A 20,149-nucleotide genomic window follows, 5' to 3' on the forward strand; every position below is an offset into this window, starting at 1 on the left:
AGTTTGTCTCTCACACAGCCAATAAGATTGAAAGATAAAAATATGTAGAGATAATGTCACTTTCATTATTCAGCATTGACTATTGCCAATAATAATAATCAGTGGGATAATGCCAGGTTTGTATGGGATGATGGTAAATTTGGTACTATGTGGATGAAGTACCTTTTTAATCAGGTACAGTTGAGAGGTGTGGATGTGAAGAATACAGTTTTAGCAAATGTCCAGTAGGAAGAGTAAATTTTGAAGTAAAATCTGTAGAGGAAACCTTATGCAAACTCAACGTCAGACTCCAATCTGGCTTTTGGTCTTTTCACTCCACTGATACTGCATTTACCAAGATCTTCAGCAATGATGATCAAGCCAGGACGAAAGAGGAGTAGAAAAGAATAGCGACGAAATCAGAAAGACCAAAGCACCAAATAAGTTTCTCTGTACATCCCAAGCGTAAGCTGGAGGAAGCTGATGATGTCTCATTCCCAAGCGTGATGCATGTGCAGCATCTTGCTCCCATGCGCACACACACTTCATCTGCTCTTGGCATGACTAACTTGTTTTTCCAGGTGTCTCAATGGGGATGTTAATTTGTGGTAACTGTCTAGGTTTACCAGGTCACAACAAACTTTTAGTGAGACATGGTTTGTGAATTCCTTTTCCTTTCAGAAACATGGTGGTGGCTTTGAAGGAACTGTCCATCCGAGGGGATTTCCGAACCACTGTTGAGTACTTGATTAAACTGCTGGAGACAGAAAGCTTCCAGCACAACAGCATTGACACTGGCTGGTTGGACAGGCTCATTGCTGAGAAAGTGCAGGTATGCCCACTTGCTTCAGGAGATTATAAATTTTGGGGAGTGGGGATTGATTTATTGAGGAGGAAAAGACATTTCATGATCTTGAAAGCTTGGCACTTACTGGTCAAAGATTTAACAATGGTGATGCTCTACTCAGTCCTTAGTAAGGACTCTGGAAACAAATGCATTAGGCTTAGTTTTCATTTACCCTGTGCCTTTTTTACCCCATTTTGGCAGTATAGAGAGTCCTTAAGCACTAGTAAAGGGGCGTTAGTGTAACTGAGAATCAGGCTTATTGTCTTCACCGGGAATTTTAAACAAATGACAAGAGTGAAAACTTATGTAGTACCTCAGGATTTGGCCCAGTGAGAATAAAACTCAAATTGTTTCCTTTGAACTAGCGCAGAGGTGATCTGCTTACTGGCCTGCTTTCATGTATGGCTACCATTAGTATTACAACAATTTTAACTTTAAGGGATTTTCTACCTTGGACAGCAAATGCAGCTAACCATAATGACATGAATGACACTGTCAAATAGGGAGAGGCCAGGATGGAGGGATGATAAAGCAGAAGGAATTGAGCATGTGGAAAGACTGAGGTTTTCCTTCATCCCATACCCTTTCCCTCTAGGCAGAGAGGCCTGACACCATGCTAGGGGTAATGTGTGGGGCTCTGCATGTGGCTGATGTGAGCTTCCGGAACAGCGTCTCCAACTTCCTGCACTCTCTGGAAAGGTAAAATTACTCTTTGCGGCTAGCACTAGTCACAGACTGTTGACATTGTATAAAGCTCAAGTCGTACATAGTCCGAATGCAACCCAGGCCAGAAATGCCTAAAGCTTGTTTTCATCTGATGGCTGTTCTCTGGCCTCAGTGGCAGTTTAGCATTCTCAGGCCAGTGCCTGATGGACAGATGTCCATGTGTGTTCCAGAAAAATCCACCAGTGGCGCTGATTAGCCCAGTTGTTGGCAGTCTCAGGAGAAAGGCCAGGGATTGAATGCATAACAGAGTTGAGACCCATTCGCAGGACAGCAGAGGTGAAGCTTGTGCTGTCCCTGTTTTGTAGTCCAAGTCTACAGAGGTGTTCATCAGGTGCCTTCTTCCAGTGCTCAGAACCCCCCTAACATTCTAGCTTACTTCAAATGGGATTGGGAGCCCTTGGGAGACCAGCCATAACATTTTAATTCAGACTAAGTCTGACATGACATGGACACTTCTTTTCCAAATGAGGCTGTCAGTCTTGCCAGGCCCATGTTTGGGGCCCCTGGCTCTGGATGAGGGATCCAAGAAGCATAGTAGTGAAAAGTTGCTTTTAATCATGTGGGGCTGTTACTGACCGCAACAAAGATGTGCTGTAAATGTGTTTGATGTTTCAGTGCAAATCGTTCACTATCAGTAAAGCAAGTGGGTTGGGTGGGGGATAGAACAAGGTCTCTGTGGAATGGGAATGAACATGTGTTGGATTTGAGAGTGATGTCTCTCCTAAGGAGGGATGGTTTAAGATTTAGATGTCCAATCTCTATGTCAGTGCTGTCTCCCAAATGCTTGTGTGCTGTGTTTAATCCCCCGCCCCCAGTGACCATTTAGAGAACTTGAAGGGTAAAGTCTTGCTCGTGTCCATCTTTCAGAGGTCAGGTCCTGCCTGCTCATACACTGCTGAACACAGTGGATGTTGAACTCATCTATGATGGAAAGAAGTACGTGCTAAAGGTACAGTGCAGTGCAGAGACTCTTCTCTGCTGTGGGTTGGAGAGATCTCGTGTTGCTTGGCACCGTCTTGGCTTTGCAATGACTGTTTTGAACAGAAAGACTCAAGTTAAAATCTGGGTGGTGGGCAAAGACGGCAAGGAAAACGGGAAGGGGATTTTCTCTGCTTCAGTGGGTTCGGAAACTTCTCCACAGTCTCCCATGCAGTGTCCCCACTCTGAGACCCTCTCTTCCATTACATTTCCCTTACAGTGAGATCCCTGCCAGGCCTTTGCCCTGCAAGACTCCTGTTTTTAGATTGATTTTTCAGTACTCAGCAACACCCTGCTGGTGGTCAGGTAACTCAGATTTCCCTTAGACATCTTCATTTATTACTGAATGTAAAAGTCAGTCCAGAAACCAAGGAACCTGCGTGGTGCTCCAGCCAGTATAATGTCAATGTTACCATGTTTCCTTTACATGCTGCTCCATGTTCTTGCTCATGGACCCATAGGTGACCCGGCAGTCTCCCAATTCCTATGTGGTCGTCATGAACAAGTCTTACGTGGAGGTTGAGGTACACCGATTGAGTGACGGAGGGCTGCTCTTATCCTATGATGGCAGCAGCTACACAACCTACATGAAAGAAGAAGTGGACAGGTATCAATCTCCACTATAGGGATTGTTTATGGTCACTTACTCTTTACATACATGCCAAGATGGGTTAATAGAATTTCATGCTCTGAGACCTCAGCTGCTTATCACAGGGTCAGGAAGGAATCCCCCCAACTACTATACAATACTGAAGAACTTGATAGGTGCATTATTAGGGACAGGAGTAGAGGAAGAAATTTGCTTTCATCTGAAGCATTTGGGATAGCCTGCAGCTGGAAGCAGGATTTGGAATGTGATGCACCAATATGATGTGTGATTCTTTCTTCTCCAGCCTCTCTGCAGTCTCATCCTTCCAGGCAGGAGATGGCTGAACTCCCAGGTTGCCTATCTGGTTTGCTAGCAGTGGGTTACTGAGCTGAATGGGAGCCTACATTCCAGTTTCCTACAGGCCCTTGGTAGATAGAGGTGTCTAGATGTGGTCTCTGCAAGAAGGTGGGAGTTTAGTGTTGCCCACATACCACCTAACGTGGTAGTTTGGAGACCTCAGCCTTTATGGAAGGAGGCTTCTTCCCTGCTTATGGTGACTTCTTCGGGGAGAGGTGGGGCAAAATAGAGGCTAGCACAGGCTTGCCAAATTCCAGCTTGGGTGATTATGTTCTTCTTGCCTAGTTATGTCCTTTCAGTTTCCATTGAAAAGTTCGTTTTCACTTTCTTATTAAAAATCTGCCACTGGTACAGAACAGCTGTCGTATTCCACTCCATAGGCTGGGCGTGTGACCTTTTTATATATGCGCAGACTCAGATTCGTTGGTTTATGGCTGCATAGACCCTTGGATGGTATGCTGCAGTTGCACTGAGTGGAGGGCTTAACACAACGAGAGAAGCTGGTGGCATTGCCTGGGAATAGGGTCTAGCCAGCATAGGTGGCGGATGTGCTGATTCAGTGCATTTCTTCAGCTCTCCAGTCCCCTGGAGTTTATACCACATAACCCACTTGGGGTGCATGGGGACTCCTTCTCTGTGCAGATTCTAATGCATGTGGCTAGTAGTCTGTGAAAGACTTGGATTGGAAGATGCTATAAAAATCTAAACACAGTGCCTTTGAAACACATTGTTTCACCACAAGGGTGTGGCCTGCTCTTCTCAGCTGCACTCTGAGCACTGGAGGAGTTTGGATGTGGGAGGTTTGGTGAGCATTTGCCATTTGACAGCTTTGTGTTAACACATCCAATCTCCAGTATTGTCGACCTTGGTTTATATAGAATTTACCAGACCGGATCATACTGAGAGTTCATTGGGTCCAGCATCCAGGCTCCCATAGTGACCAGTTACCCACTGATTCAGAAGAAGCAATGCTGTATGTATGCTAGGGGTAGATAATAATTCCTTCCTGACCCCTGCAGTCCTGATTACTCAGATGTTCATCTCTAGAACCAAGCCACTAAACTGCAGATAATTGCGACTTGTATATTATGATCTAGGACTAGGGGGGTTGACTTTCTCCCTCCTATACTCTCCGCATGGCATTCTACTGAGGTGTTCTTCCCTAGGTACCGCATCACCATAGGTAACAAGACCTGCGTGTTTGAGAAGGAAAATGATCCATCTCTCCTTCGCTCACCCTCGGCTGGGAAGCTCATCCAGTATGTGGTGGAGGATGGGGGACATGTGTTCTCAGGCCAGTGCTTTGCTGAAATTGAGGTAAAAGAGCTACATGGGACTGGGCTGGAAGCAGAGCTGAGCAGGAACATTTTGAAATGCTCAGAAACTTTGGTGAAAAATGGGGTGCTTGGGTGGTGGTGGTCGGAATGTTTTCTGATGGGTTTTTTCTCAGTTTTCCACCCCTGGTTTTTGTCTGTGTCCACTCAGAAGGCAGAAACAAGAGCTGCTGGGTAGAGAAGAGATGGCTTAGCAGCATAAATGTTGAAACCTGTGCTTTAATGACCGTACTGGTGGGAGGCAAAACCTCCCAGCAATATCCAGTGGTAAAGAAAGTGCATATAAACAGTGGTGGCCACCTTGCTATGGGACTGGCCAAAGAGGAATGGACCACAGTGCTGTGAGAGACGGACAATCCGCGTCTCATAGCTGCTGTGAAAAAGGTTTGCTGTTCCTCTGGGCTAAGTGGTCATTGCAGCAGGGCTGGTCCAGGCCCGGTAACAAGACGAGGCAATAAATTATGTCTGCTGTTACTGACCATTTATCAGCTTGATCAGATGAGTTAATGAGGAAGCTGAAACTGAGCATGGCTCCTCCCTTCCCCCTTGGAGGTTACTTAACTCCCAAGGAGGGGGAGGACAAGCAATTCCCAAGGCACAGTGGGCAAAGATGGGGGCTGTGTGTTAGGGAGGGGAATTAAACCAGACTTGAGAGAGGAGGGTACGTAGTGGATTGTGGGGATTAAGGTGGTTATTAGGGACAGTGTGTAGGAGAAACGTATCAGACTCTAGTCCATGTTATTTATGCAGGCTCTTTTATGTTGTAATGTATTCATGGCTTGGTGAGAACCTGCCAGTCGTTGATTGCTGTGCTGCTTTCCACAGCAACAGCACAGATAGACCCCAGGTCTTTCTGCTCCAAGGATAAGGCTCCTGCACTTGAACTAAAGGGAAATCTTTGTTTGTCATAGGCTCTGTAGAGTCAATAACTCTGATTCTCGTCCCTGGAAGCCAGTAGTGCACAAACCCACCAGCCAGCATATTAAAATAGCTTTTGCCATCGATTTCTGACCTTTAGGATATCACAGCCGTGGCAACAAGTTGCAGGCTGCCTCAAAGTCCATTGCTCAGCATAGAACCTTTGCTTATTCTTGGAGATGAAAGAATCCAGAAGAGCTGAGATTCCATTGGTTGAGTTTGGTTTCCTATTGCTCTAATTTGCATCCAAACCATTTGCTCTGCCCTTTACTTAGGGGTGCCTGGATTTCCTTCCCAGCATGCACCTGCTCAGCAAGCCTTTCAGGGTGACTGCTGAATGCAAAAGATTACCTGTGGTGTAGACAAGTGGCTACTGAAGCATGAACCTTGAGTGAATTGGGGAATATGAGCATGTAACCTGTCTTCTTGCTGCAGGTGATGAAGATGGTGATGACGCTGACGGCAGCAGAATCAGGCTGCATCCACTATGTCAAACGCCCTGGGGCAGTGCTGGACCCTGGCTGTGTAATTGCTAAACTACAGCTGGATGACCCCAGTAGGGTTCAGCAGGTAGGAAGCTCCTGAGATAGGCGCTGGATCCTTCCTAGTTGGGGTTACCACTTTGTCTTGATTCTCTAGTAGTGGTGTTGAATTGCAATGGGGGACAGGCCCATGTCATGCTGAGATTTTCACCATGTGGCTTTTGTCTCAAAGGAAGAAGTTGAGGGTAGTGTAAACCCTACAGAGCCTTTCTCTCAGATCTGATCTAGACATTTATATCGGACTCATTCCTTGTTATCTCAGCACCTGATCTCCAGGTGATATAGGTGGGTGGGAAAAGCCTCATCCTTTCCTCAAACACATTTACGCTCCCTGCACTCACTACTTTCTTTGGCCACTTGACTGTTCCAGACACTTACAGTACTGTGAGACAGAGAGAATTCTTCCTAATTGCTAACTGAACCTCTTCTGGATACCCCAGTTTCAAGAGCATTGGGACTGGTACAGACAGTCTCTGCAAAGCTGGAAGAGTGAGGAGTGAGCCAGTGCGTGGATCATCTTTGGGGTAGAGGACAAATGCATGGGTCTTTTAAGGGCAAGTAGGGTTTGATGGGGGTGCGTGGGCGCGAATGGTGAAAGAAAAAGGAACTATTCTAAAATGGATGTTAGTACCTCCTCATCTTATGGGAAATGGGGAGAAGTTATCGGCACCAGTGCAGTATCTACTGGCTTCAACTGAATCTTTCTCTGAGATCTTGTTATTTTGGTTCTGGACATGGAGATCAGCTGGAATTCATCAGAGAGTCTGGGAGCTTTATTTTGTGGGTTCGGGCATACAATCATTGAGATCCAGCAAAAATCCCATGACTGTCCAAGAGGATTTTACATCCTGAGATCCTCCCATTTGAGTCTTAATTTCTGCCCCCCATGCTGTTGGCTATTGGGTTCCCAGTTGGGAAAGTGGGGGTGGAGAGAGAAGCAAGTGTGATTCTGTTTGCTGATGCCATGTGGGAGGAGGCTTGGAGGCACTTTATTTTCTGTTGGATGTGTCCACAGGCTGATCTGCACACAGGCACCTTACCACAGATCCACAGCACAGCTCTCCGAGGCGAGAAGCTCCATCGCGTCTTTCATTGTGTCCTTGATAACCTGGTCAATGTGATGAATGGTTACTGCCTGCCGGAGCCCTACTTCAGCAGCAAGGTCTGGTCGCTTGTCCCAGGTGGAGGGCAAACTCTTCCTTCCCTGGATATTAGGAGCCAGTTTGCATACAAGCTCAATGAACTCTAATGCTTAAAGCAGGGGACTGAGAGGCAGAAAACTAGACTACAGTGCCCTGCCTCATATACCATCTCTCTGGTAGCCCTGATTCCTTTCCCCAGTGCCCTATTCCCAGAAAGCTGGGGGCATGAGGGAGATGTGTCCATTGGTGCCACCCAAGTCAGAACTGAAGAGGAGATGAGATGGGCTACAGGACTGCTGCTTATGCCAGCAGCCTAGTATGTGTGAGCTGGTTCCACAGCCAGCTATGTTAGGGGCCACACTGGGAGCGGACAAGGAAGGTGCGTGCTTCTCAAGCAGCTGCCTGCAGCTCTACCTGCGATTTGAGTTAGATTATGTGGTGGAGGAAGGGAGTAGTTCTGCACCTTTCCCCACCCAGGTTAATCTGCACCCCCTGAACTAGTGTGGCTCCCAGGTGGGGTCATACTGTAATACTGCTTTGCCACACTGAATAAGCCTTGCTGAGACCAGCCCTTCCCTTAATTCCATATTGCATCTTGTTCTTGTCTTCTGCCTGGCTTGTCTCCAGGTGAAGGACTGCGTTGAGCGGCTAATGAAGACTCTGAGAGACCCATCTTTGCCTCTCCTGGAGCTTCAGGACATCATGACCAGTGTCTCTGGGCGGATCCCACCCAATGTGGAGAAGTCCATCAAGAAGGAGATGGCTCAGTATGCTAGCAACATCACATCAGTCCTTTGCCAGTTTCCCAGCCAGCAGGTAAGAAACAGCCCTTTGGAAAGGGAAGGCAAAACAGGTCACTTTGGGACGGAGGGAAAATACCTTTGAATTATTTGGAGATGAGCTTGCAAAGTGGGGATTTGGTAGGGAGGGCAGTTTGTGTAATAGCCCATGGAGAGCAATGGGAATTGGACCCTGGACCTTCTTTGCCAAAACCCCAAATCTCTGCTGCTTGAGTGAAAGTAGTAACTCCTTCATCTGTGAACAAGTAGCAGGTTCTTGCAGCAGAAGTGGTTGGCTGTTCGGAGGAGATGACCATGTGCTCAGAACTACTGTATCCTAAATATGCTGTCGTTCAGCTGCAATTTTTGCAGATCAATACAAGAATGACTGGATGAAATTTTATAGTCTGTGTTTTGGAGGAGGTGAGACTGGGTGATCCCATTGCTTCCTCCTGACATCAAAGAAATCTCTGAACTGCTTCTGGCATTCAGGGTGTCAGCTGATTGCCGCAGGGTCTTGGAGGAATATCTCCCTCATATACAGTACTGCACAGTAGGTTGGCTCATTGTGAGGGTACTTTGCCTTCCTCTGCAGCATCAGATGTTGGCCTCTGCTGGACTCTGGGTAATGGGCTTGGTGGCCCAGTGCTCTCATCTGGTCTGGCAGAAATCCTTTGCTCTTGTGACAATGTTCTCCACCCATATCCCCCTCTGTAGCAATGAGGTTGTCATGTGACTTTTTTTTTTCTCTCAGATCGCCAACATCTTGGACAGCCACGCAGCCACACTGAACCGCAAGTCTGAGCGTGAGGTCTTCTTCATGAACACCCAGAGCATCGTGCAGCTGGTGCAACGGTGAGCTTGTTTACTGGAGCCCATCCCTTCCTCCATTCCTTTTCCTTTTTTGCTGCCTTCAAGAGCTGAATCACAGCTGTGGGTCATTTATTTTTTTCTTTGCCTTCAAGGAAGCAGGTGTAACTTTTGTCTCTTAATAGTGAGCCCGTCTTGGCCATTCTGTCAAGCAGCTGGTATCTTCCTCACCCTTTTCACAGCTCTAGAAGCTGAGGGTTTGGGAAGATTCTGGGGAGTGCTTTTAACATGCTGTGTGGCGTGCTGCTCATATGAAGAGTGTCAGAGGTAGTATGTTCATTCTCACTGCGCTGAGCCTCCAGGAGTTCCAGGGAGAGTGTGTGTGTGTATTTTCAGTTGTATTGGCTCTCGGAGCCTTTCACAAGCAGGACAAGGGCACTTTGATCTTCCAGTGATAGACCTGACCTTCCCTCGCTATTCCCGCAGATATCGGAGTGGTATTCGAGGCCACATGAAGGCTGTGGTGATGGATCTGCTCCGTCAGTACCTAAAGGTGGAGACTCAGTTCCAGCATGGTAAGTACTTGAACACATGAGGATTTGAATTCTGGAAGGAGCACAGCGCCTCCTGTAGGCTTCAGTAAAAGCATCTGCCAAATGAGACCAGCTCGTCATGGCTCCTTGTGTCATGGCTTGACAGGTTTCCTTTTGGGTCACTGCTTAGGAGGGCTTTTTTTTTTTTTTTTTTTAAGCATTAAACTCCCAATGTGATGAGCTTCCATGGTAGGAACATGCAGGGAGGTGCACACGGCAACAAGTCCAGCCACCGGACTCCCCTAGTAGCTTAAGCCTATGCTAGTGCCTGTCCACCACTGGCAGACACGTCTTCCACATCCTCTCATCGCTCCTCCCCCTGCTTAGGTGCCTTAAAGTGACACTTATTCTTTTTTGGTCAGTGCTGTAAACATCTTCACAACAGTGGCCGACGATTGACTTCATCACCCCTTCTCGGATCCTTTCATCTTGTTGAGCTGTGTAAATGTGGTGCAGCTTCTACATGCATGCACTCTTTAATTATTCCAGAGCCTTGTAAGCTGAAACTTTACATGATTCTGGGTTGAAGTAGCTCCAGAAAAGAGGCAGAATTCAAAACATGATTCATTAATTCACAGTATTTTTCTGACCTCTTTAAGATTCAGTCAGGCAGAGTTCTGCACACTCTGTGCTTCATGTTTGGTTTATTTTGACCTTCTGTGCCTGCCTTTTGCTGGTTCTTGCTGTCTGCAAGGGCCTATGATTAAACAGAACATAAGAACAGCCATACTGGATGAGTATCCAGTTCTCTGACAGTGGCCAATGGCAGGTGCCCCAAAGGGAATGAACAGACAGGTTATCATCAAGTGATCCTTGCCCTGTCACCCAATCCCAGTTTCTGGCAAACAGAGGCTACCGACACCATCCCTGTCCATCCTGGCTTATAGGTCCATCAATGGATATCTTCCATGAATGTGTCTAGCTCCCTTTTGAACCCTGTTATAGTATTAAAGGGTTCCCCCTTCCTAGATCACCTCTCTGAAGCTAGAAACTGAAATGTGGATTCTTGGCTCTTTAGATTGGTGAAGACAGTTTGGCTTGGTGAAGTGTTTTATTTCCTGACTTCTGAGCACTTGAGCTCGTGGAGAAGTGTAAAGAAATTAGCTAAGCTCAGATCCACCGTTACATTTATTGTGGCAGCTGGTGAATAAGTGGGCAACGCAGTAGTAAATAGTATTGTAAGAAAATGGAATGCAATAAGAAATCCATTGTTTCAGCTGAAACCGCTGTAAGGTATCAGGACGCTTTTCAATGCTCTCTTTACATGAGGGGAGAGATAGCTCAGTGGTTTGAGCACTGGCCTACTAAACCCAGGGTTGTGAGTTCAGTCCTCGAGGGGGCCATTTAGGGATCTGGGGGAAAGATCTGTCTGGGGATTGGTCCTGCTTTGAGCAGGAGGTTGGACTAGATGACCTCCTGAGGTCCCTTCCAACCCTGATATTCTATAAAGAAGAATTCTCCAGTTTCTGTGCAGAGTACCACAGCCAGGTATTTCAATGTGAACCTTGCAGTACTATTACCAGTCACATGATGGCAGTGAACCACTGCTATTGCAGATTACGTTCTTTCTGTTTCAGTTCTACTCTTCTTCCCTCCTGCCCCCTGTGCACTCCAGGCTTCTTAGTGTTACAGGGTATGTCCTGCCAAGTGGCCCCAGGGCGAGTCGAATTCAAATTAGCAGACTGGCTTGTTAATCCAGGGTTTGAGCTTCTCATTTGTAACTCCAAGTTAGGAATTGTTGAATCCTAGGTCCCAGCCTTGGGCTTTGGTGTCTGTACTTTATTATGTGGGCTGGAGTCCAACTATCCATGTCCCAGACTTCCCAGCACCCTCCCAGTGGGTGGCCACTCTAACCCTTTTTATTTCCAGTGTAGGGAAAACTTGACTCTCGACCAAGCTTGACTGTTCAGAGGACAAAGGAAGTCGGCCTGTGGGATTGGGAAATACTTTTGGTGGACTCCCAAAGGACAAGTCCTTTCAGGCTGGGTCTACACTGCAAATCAATAATGCTTGAATCCTGGGTCCCAGCTTGACTCAGGCTCAAAGCATCCACCCCTGTGGGGTCCTGGGTCCAAGCCCTGGGTTAGTGTGATTTGTGTGTAGACAGACATGGTGTTAGACTTGAACCTGAGCTCAAACCCTGGATTTACGTTGCTTGTAGACATACCCAGTGATTCATTTCCACATCAACTCACTATAGCAGGTGATCTGACATGCCACATGTTATTTTCTGATTCTTCTCTGAGTAAAAGATAACCCCTTCTTAACTAGCCCTCAGCACTCTCCCTGCGTAATTCACAAAGCATTGATTTGGCATTGGAGTTGATGAACGCAAGTGATAGGACAGTACTTAAAACCATCTAGAATTTCTAAAGTTTCCAGTAAAAAAGCTTCTGTCCCTCAGATTGACCAAGTTATGTTAAGAAAATAACCAAATGTGTCCAGCCAGATGCATCCAGCGCTGCCCCAGTGTGCAGGCTGTACAGAATGCTTTGGGGCCTCATGTTTTGTTTCTGACTGCAGGTCACTATGACAAGTGTGTCTTTGCCCTTCGGGAAGAGAACAAAAGTGACATGAATGCTGTGTTGAACTACATCTTCTCTCATGCTCAAGTTACTAAGAAGAACCTCCTCGTAACAATGCTCATTGTAAGTTTGGCCCTCAGGACTTCTTTTTACCTTGTATGTGAACGTTTAGTGCTGGTGAAAGACGCTGAGTTGACAGCGCTTAGCTCGGAGACTGTGGTCCTTTAACCACAGACCTGGCAGTGACAGTGCAGTTGCCTACGCTGCCCTGTCGGTATACCTCAGCCCAGTGAAGTTAGCTCAGTTTCCATGGAACATCCAATTTTTAGTTTTTTCTGCTCAGGCTGCCCATAAGGTTGCAACAAGGGCCTGTCGTGACAGTGATTTATTTTGTCTACTTGCAATGGAAAATAAAATAATTATTTTCACGCAGATCATTGGAGAGCCACTAGGTGCTGCCTTTTAGTCACTAGTGACTGCACTATGTATTTGTTCAGCTTTACTTTTCTTCTTAGGTTTCCTGGAGCTCTCCAGGGTCCTAACTCTGTGCCAGCCTCCTAGTCTCAGACCAAAGCTGCACACTGCCATGTATCTAAAAAGCAGATCAGTTTTTAGGGTAAAAGGGCTCTAGGCATTCAAATATGGACGTTGCTATTATCCATCAGGGCTAATGAGGATATGGTCCAGCAGTGACCTGATATATTGGCCTGTCCAAGTGGATAACCCTTGGAGTTTCATCTACTTTTCAGTTATGAACCACTGTGTAGTCTCATGTCTCTGCTCCCATAGGCTCAGTAGCAGCTACTCTCTGTTAGTCTGTCTATGGTTGTGAGATCAGAGAGCCCCCTGTTAAACTTCAGTGCTGCTTTCTGACAGACTGCAGCCTTTGATGCTGAATTAGCCTCTTAGCGAAAAGGTGGCCCCTTCAAATAGGCCTCAGGCATCATAGCATGGTCATGCTGTATTTTATGCTTCAGTTCAACTTGTATGCGAATGTGTAAGGAGACTGTAGGACTGGATTTTCTTCGTAAAACTTAAAGCCACCCCATCTTGGAACTCACCATCTCTGAGTTTTGCACTGTAGATGGCAACTTGGGAGATTCCTGAGACTGACCTGTCTAGAGAACCGTCTGCTTGACGATAGCAAGGAGACCCTGCTTAGCTCCATGGTTGCCTGTCCAGCTTGTTAACTAGCGGAAGAATTTCAGTTTTCAGGGATGTCAGTTCCTCTTCAGTATTCAGAAAGGCAAATCAGCCACCCCACTGAAAATGGGGGGAGGGTTTATAACCATCTTAGGCTGATTTCTGAGCCCCCAGGAGTGCCAGGCTCCCAGGAATGGGAGAAACTCCACTATGTTTATCCCGCCATCATAAAGGAGAAAACCCTCTGTGTGTTCCGTTTTATTCTCTGATATAAATAGAAAAAACAAACAAAACCTTAAGAAAAATTTCCAATAATGAATAATGCTTTGCAAAGCGGAACTGTAAAGAGGGGGCATTAGAGACCCTTGTGATTTTAACCGTAAACCCGAGCTGAAGTCTTGCTTTCTAAGAAGCTAATTAAAGGTTGTCTTTTCTCTTTTGCTAAAGACGTTATGTTTTTCTGCCTCTAAAAATAGATCCAAAGCACCCAAATAAAAAACTCAAAACCCTCCAAAGAGGAGGAGAAGAATGATGATTGCCCCAGATTGTGGCTGGGTTTCTTAAATTCTCATTTGTAAGATAAAAAGGCCCTGGCATTCCTTTTATTTATTTATTTATTTTTTCCCGGTGTGATTGTAAGTAACGCTTGCCTTAAGAATCTCATTATTTGAACACAGAGCCATATTTCCTCTGAGAATTCTGGAGTAGCTTTGAGCCGGGGCTGTTCATTTCTCAAGTAATCATGCTGGTGTGATGGAGAGAGAAAATGGCAGCTGTTTGCAGCTCAGGCCTTCAATTTTCTTCAGAGTCCAGTCACTCAAGTGTGTAATTACACGGGGGTGCTGGGGAGGTGTTAGGCCTTGTCAGAGAACTGGTTTGAGGCTTTGCTTGCTGCCTTCACCAATCAGCAGAGGCAGACACCAATGGGAACACCAGCTAGCTGCTTTGTTTTTGTTGTTGTCACATTGATAGTTTCTTGCTAGGATGGGACTGAAACTTTTTTGATTCATATTTTCCCCCCTGTGCAAGCTGAGTCTTAACGGCCGAGAGTCCTGCTTGTGTCTTCACTTTGATGGAAATGTCTCTCTGAGAGGATGGGGAGGGCCTCACTAAGAGATGGGAAATCTCTCTCAAATAATCTGTTTTTCTCAACTCCTTCTATTCTTCTTTCTCTTTCTCTCTCTTTTCTCCCTCCCTTCCCCAACCCTCCTTCCTCTCCTCTTCCTATAGTCACCTTAAGGAGATGCTGGAAGCCTAGTTGCTTGGAACTGTTAAAACACAGCCCTCGAAAATATATTTTAGGGAACAATCCTGTGCTTGGGAGAGACAGACCAGATGAGCTAGTAGGTCATATAAAATCTGTTTGTATAGCCACCATTACAATAGTATCCAAGTGCCTTGCTAGTGAATGTATTCTCACATGGATCATGGAGTATAGGGAAATATAAAGTGGAGACCTGAGGCCTAGTGAGATTAAGTGACTTGCCAAAGGTCACAGGAATGTCAGTGTCAGAGCTTGGAATTGAGCTGTGATTTCTTGCAGCCCAGTCCCTTAACCACAAGATCATCCTTCCCTCTCATCTGTAATTTGTATTATTCTTACAGGTCATAGGGACCTCTTGGTACATGCATTGATGAAAGTAATGGCATTTTAAAGGTTGCCAAGCTCTTTATCTGAGATTAAGTTTCTCCTCTACAGGCAAACATCATGTCAGAACACACTGATGCTAATGTTGCTATTCCTGATGTATCCTGGGAATCCATTATTAAAAAGGAATCTGAGGATTATTTTAATAATTGTTTTGTGCAGCCATCATCTACTCTTTTAAGTGGTAGCTGTTCAGGGCAGGACGGAAATGCCTTCTTTCCTTGAAATGCAGAGTCAATTGAAATTATACAAACTGGCTCTTGCATGTGTACCATTGCCTTCTGCTGGATGGAATCAGAACATCTTATCTGCATGTCATATGCCCTGTACTTCTAACAGAAATTTTCCCTTTATTCAAGTGGTAGAGGCCCAAGAAGGGTCCAAGTTCTATTCATACTGCTGCCACGAAGCTCCAGAAGCATAGCATATGACAACTCCTAAGTCTCGTCAGCAGCCAGCTTTTGTAGGAGTAGATACGACATAGTACTACAGAACCATATACTTTTTTAAACACCGTGTGACCAATTCTTAAAACATTTTCTGTCTGCAGATACAAATGTAACGTGAAGGTTACAATGGTGTTCATTGTTACTCCATGTTAGTGGGAGACAGTAGTCTGCAAGCTGGTAGCCAAGCTAACTGAAAATGATTTGACTTTGAGCTGTTCCTAGAAATGGCATAAAGCTGGAGCAGGAGACGTAGAGTGTTAGAGAAGGTGATCAAGAACAATTTTAAAACTCACTAGGCTTGGAGGTGGGAGTTGGTATAAACTATGATTAGCAAGTCTCTGAGGTTTATATTGTTGTTATTCCTGCCAGCAGGCTTATCAAGTAATTTAACCCGCTATGTAGATATTTTGCCCCTTTCCCTTTGTGTTTCTTGACTCTTTAAAAGGGCTCTCTGGTCTGCAAGTGCTTAAATTCTCTTAAAACTTTAAGGCACCATCTGCTGCTTGCTGTCCCAAATCATCTCTCATTTGCCTTTTATGATTCATTTTATATGTGAATAGTATGGGAGTGTTGTACAAAAGAAACAGAGGCGACCGCAGGTTACAAACTTTGGGTCCTTGTCCTGCAAATCACTGTGAGTAGTTGAAAGCTGTGCGATTGCTCATGAGGCTAAGAACTACCTCTGGACATGTTTACAGAATTGCACCGCTTATACATAGAGAGAAAACAAAACAAATTTCTGTACTTCTATGAACATTTTCTCAGTTATTTCAGAATTTTGAAACTGCAACACACTTCACCACTGGTGCTGGTTAGTTTCTTTGTTGCGATTCACTCAGTTTAGACAGTGGAAATGAACTAGTCAATTTCACTTCTGCTTGTAATCAATTTTGCTTAGCATGATGTTGCAGCATTTGGGGAATGTTAAAAGCAAACTGTTCTCACTGGAGTTTTAAGTTGTCATGGAATAATTTTTACTAGTCATGAATTCTCTGAAGACATATCTATTTTCCTACCCTATATTTTGGGTTTAGAATTAGCCTAGCAGTTTCTTTTCAAGGATTCTGTTTGGAAAACATAGGCTTTTCTACGTGGTTTTGCTCACACTCTCTAGTTGTTATGGCTGGTGGTTTGTTTTTTTGGTGTGTATGTGAACATGTGTAATGACACTAGTGTAACGTGGCCTTTATAGACAAGTAAAAGGGGAAGGTCTCTGTCCCAAGAGTTTACAATATGTGGTCCCAATTCTTAAGAGTGAGTAGAGGTCCACAAAGAGCTCATTGCAAGATCAGGGCCTGCATTAGACCTATGGAGGAGAAGACAACAGAATGAAGGGGCCAGGAAAGAAGTGGAAAGAAACTTATTTCTGGGAAACCATCAGGTCGTTCGTTTCGTTAGTTTTGTGACTTAATTGTTTTTGGTTTTAATATAATTAGCACTAGGGAAGAAGGAGCATATTGCTAGAGAGGTGATGAGTGCTGGAGAAGGGGGTTGACAGAAATGAGCTTTGAGGAGAGGGAAGTCAGTTGTTGCATAGGAAGAGAAGAAGCTGTTCTAGCCATAGAGGGCAGTGTGACCAAAGCAACCAGTGGTGCTGCAAGATATATACAGAGGGTCCCCAGCTGCTAAATCTTTCCTTCTGATCATTTTCCAGAGCCAAGTTTGCTAATCTTCATTGCGCATTGCAAGGTGTTTCATTCTGGTCAAATGTTTCTTGAACTCTGGATTGTTGCTGGGGGAGACTTTTGATCCAGAGCTGAGGCTGGGTGTTGGGAGACGTTTTGTGCTGTATTTTGTTGGCAGTTTAATGCCCTACTTTGCCATGTGCTTGTCTGCCTCAACAAACGTTGCATACGGACAATCAAATGATCTGCCTACCTCCTCCTTCCCCTCTCCCATTTCCTCTCCAGCTCATGTACTTTCCTTCAGCAGGTAACATTATGAAAGCACTAGGGAATGTTCACAGCTTCAACAATGTATCTAAGAACGTTGCTTTATTTCTGAGTTGCTTTATTTCTGAGTTACTTGTGTGAGGTCATCTTCATTTTCAACACTTCCAAAGTCTGTGGTGTTACGTTTTTTTTTAAGGATCAACTGTGTGGCCGAGACCCCACCTTGACAGATGAATTAATTAATATTCTAACTGAGCTGACCCAGCTCAGCAAGACTACCAATGCGAAAGTGGCCCTGCGAGCACGTCAGGTAAGTGCAGCCTCATCCGCATTCTGTGCTGATCATTGCTAAAAGGGGACCTTGTCAAGCTTGGCAGCATCAAAATTGGACTTGCTTTGCATTTTAATCATCTGTTTTGCAAAGTCGAGGAATTGTGATGAGTTAGTTGTTTGTTTTTTATTCCTAAACAAATAAAAAAACCCAAAACCCAGTACTCATGAGCAACCGTACAATAACAAGCCAGTGTATGCTGCTTAGGATGTATATAACCAGAGTGTGCAGTCAGAGATTCCTCACTAACCCGACAATAGCAAACCAGTGGATATACCTAGAACGAAGATTGAAATGTGGATAGCTCTTTCCGGTTCCCAGAGGGTTCTTGAAAATAATGAAGAAAACTTTGATAGTGTCCTTTCCAAGGTTCCAATGTAGATGATCATTTGAATCTCATATGTACACCTGGATATTTGGCTGAGCTCCCTAGATATCAGGGAGTGAGAGTGTATAATTCTGACCCTGGAAGTCTGGTTAGCTTCTCTCACCCTGCAGTCCCCATTTCCATTCTAAAAGGGAAGCTCAGAGTTTGGGGATTTCAGTGCATGAGGGCTGAAAATGAATGGGCGTGTTTGAAGCCGTTCAGTGACTTTGTTTTCTCCTGATTTGTATCCATCTCATTGAACCATTCAGCGTTATTGATCCTCTCAGCAGCAAGCTGGGGGATGATGTTGCAGTCCTTGGGTGTATCTTTATGCTGCTGTTGTGTTTTGTTTTCCCATGTGAATTGCTGCCCCTTTCTATCATCATCTCAGTGTTGGATATTTAGTACTAGGCACAGGTGGCTCGTGCTTGGTTTGCTCTGGAGCTGTGAAAGGCTGGCTCCATTGCAGGCCTCCCCATGGCTGCTACCTGCCAGCTCTTCTTTCCAATTAACAGCCAGTTGGGCAATCCCCAGGACTAGCTGCTTTGCAGTGCTAAATCACATGCACTGATGAAACTTGATTGAAGCTGTTCCCTTTCTCTCTGGGGAACACCCAGTAATACAATTCACAGAGAAACACAAATGAGACTAAATTTTGCAGCATCACTCTTGTGCTACAGAGCCTAGAATTCATACATGTAGCTAACGTTCTCTTCCAGTGGTGGCTACTGGTAGGATAGACATGCAGCTCTTGCAGTGCATCCTTCTAATAATGGACCAGCATAACAGTTCTCTCTGGCACTCACCCTTTGCATCCTTCTGTCTTACCAGGTTCTCATTGCTTCCCATTTGCCGTCGTATGAGCTGCGTCACAACCAGGTGGAGTCCATCTTCCTGTCAGCCATTGACATGTACGGACACCAGTTCTGCATTGAGAACTTACAGGTATCTACAGGATTCTTTTTCCTGATTCCTCACTTTCCTCTCACTAAGCTCAGTGGTACCAGTTTTGCACAAAACCTTGCCTTACAAAAATACATGGCTCAAAGTCTGTGTGGAAGATCTCATCCATAGGAGACCATTGCCAGGGTATGTCAGGTAGGCCTCGCACAATTTCTGGTTGTGACTGTGTTTGATGCTAAGTGCTGGAAAGAATGTGTTTTCCTAGTATTAGCTTGGTAATCTCTTCCGAAACACCTTTTCACTCCTTAATGTAATGACTCCCTAAAAAATTGATTAATTTTCTGGAAAAATATCACCATATACTTCTCTGCAGCCCCACTGTGAAAGGGAATATATTGAGCTGTAGGCATCAGAGCAGTGCCCTGAATTGCCCTTGCTGCAAGGGCTGTGGGTGAATTATGACAGCATGTATATGTTTGTAAATCCCCAAACCCATAGACTGACCATGAAAATGTCTCTGCCGATTTTGAAGTCATCCAGTACCAGGGCTGTCCTCTAGTCGTAGTGCTGTTTTAGTTTTGCAGCCAGATACTCATCTGAGTTGTTGGCACAGCCCCTGTCCTTTTTGCCTGGTAGCTGTGTGGTGTACAGACTGTGACTCAAGGCAGTTAGGGGACTGCGAGGTGGCTTCTCCTGCAGCAGATCAGCTTAGAATTTAGACTGTAGACTCTTTAAGGCACAGGGATTGTGATTTTGTTATATGCCTGTAAAGTGCCTTGCACAAAGGGGCCCTAATACCTGGTTGAGACCTCTAAATGCTGCCACAATTAAAATAATGCAAGAAAAGCTGTACAAAGTAGCACTTGTCAGAAAACAGAAAAATCTTTGTGCAAAAAATGTTTTCCATCAGTATTTTGTTGCAATGGAAACTTTTGACTCCACTCTAATAGCAAGACATTCTCTTGTAAAACCTTTCTGTACACGATCTCTTTCAGAAACTCATTCTGTCCGAAACATCCATCTTTGATGTGCTCCCAAATTTTTTCTACCATAGTAACCAGGTGGTGCGAATGGCAGCTCTGGAGGTATGTTTCTTCCCGCTTGAAAACAAACTTTCTCTCTTTCTTCCTTTGTTTCCCCCCAATCCGTCTGTCTGAGATGTTGTCTTGAGGTCCCTCTGTGACTATCTCTAGTATGTGGCCAGTTGACAGTTTAGGATCCCCCTGACGCCCTGGAAATAGCAGGCACTGTGCTATAACCTTGATGCCCTGGCCATCATTTCCTTGCTCAGTAAAAC

General features: G+C 45.2%; 1 protein-coding gene across 6 annotated transcripts in view; it reads left to right on the forward strand.

The window, feature by feature from the left end:
* Window positions 1–20,149, forward strand: part of ACACA (acetyl-CoA carboxylase alpha) — a 190,277-nt gene that overhangs the window by 44,521 nt on the left and 125,607 nt on the right. For all 6 annotated transcript variants that reach the window (XM_032779354.2, XM_032779350.2, XM_032779348.2 and 3 more), the window contains exons 15-28: window positions 661–811; window positions 1,422–1,525; window positions 2,420–2,501; window positions 2,992–3,137; window positions 4,643–4,793; window positions 6,164–6,298; window positions 7,286–7,432; window positions 8,040–8,228; window positions 8,946–9,046; window positions 9,488–9,576; window positions 12,118–12,242; window positions 17,448–17,561; window positions 18,781–18,894; window positions 19,848–19,937. In XM_032779354.2, coding sequence (XP_032635245.1) covers window positions 661–811; window positions 1,422–1,525; window positions 2,420–2,501; window positions 2,992–3,137; window positions 4,643–4,793; window positions 6,164–6,298; window positions 7,286–7,432; window positions 8,040–8,228; window positions 8,946–9,046; window positions 9,488–9,576; window positions 12,118–12,242; window positions 17,448–17,561; window positions 18,781–18,894; window positions 19,848–19,937 — 1,738 coding nt within the window. The remainder of the gene's footprint in view (window positions 1–660; window positions 812–1,421; window positions 1,526–2,419; window positions 2,502–2,991; window positions 3,138–4,642; window positions 4,794–6,163; window positions 6,299–7,285; window positions 7,433–8,039; window positions 8,229–8,945; window positions 9,047–9,487; window positions 9,577–12,117; window positions 12,243–17,447; window positions 17,562–18,780; window positions 18,895–19,847; window positions 19,938–20,149) is intronic.

The sequence above is a fragment of the Chelonoidis abingdonii genome, chromosome 20 (genome assembly GCF_003597395.2).
Source record: "Chelonoidis abingdonii isolate Lonesome George chromosome 20, CheloAbing_2.0, whole genome shotgun sequence".
Lineage (NCBI taxonomy): Eukaryota > Metazoa > Chordata > Testudines > Testudinidae > Chelonoidis > Chelonoidis abingdonii.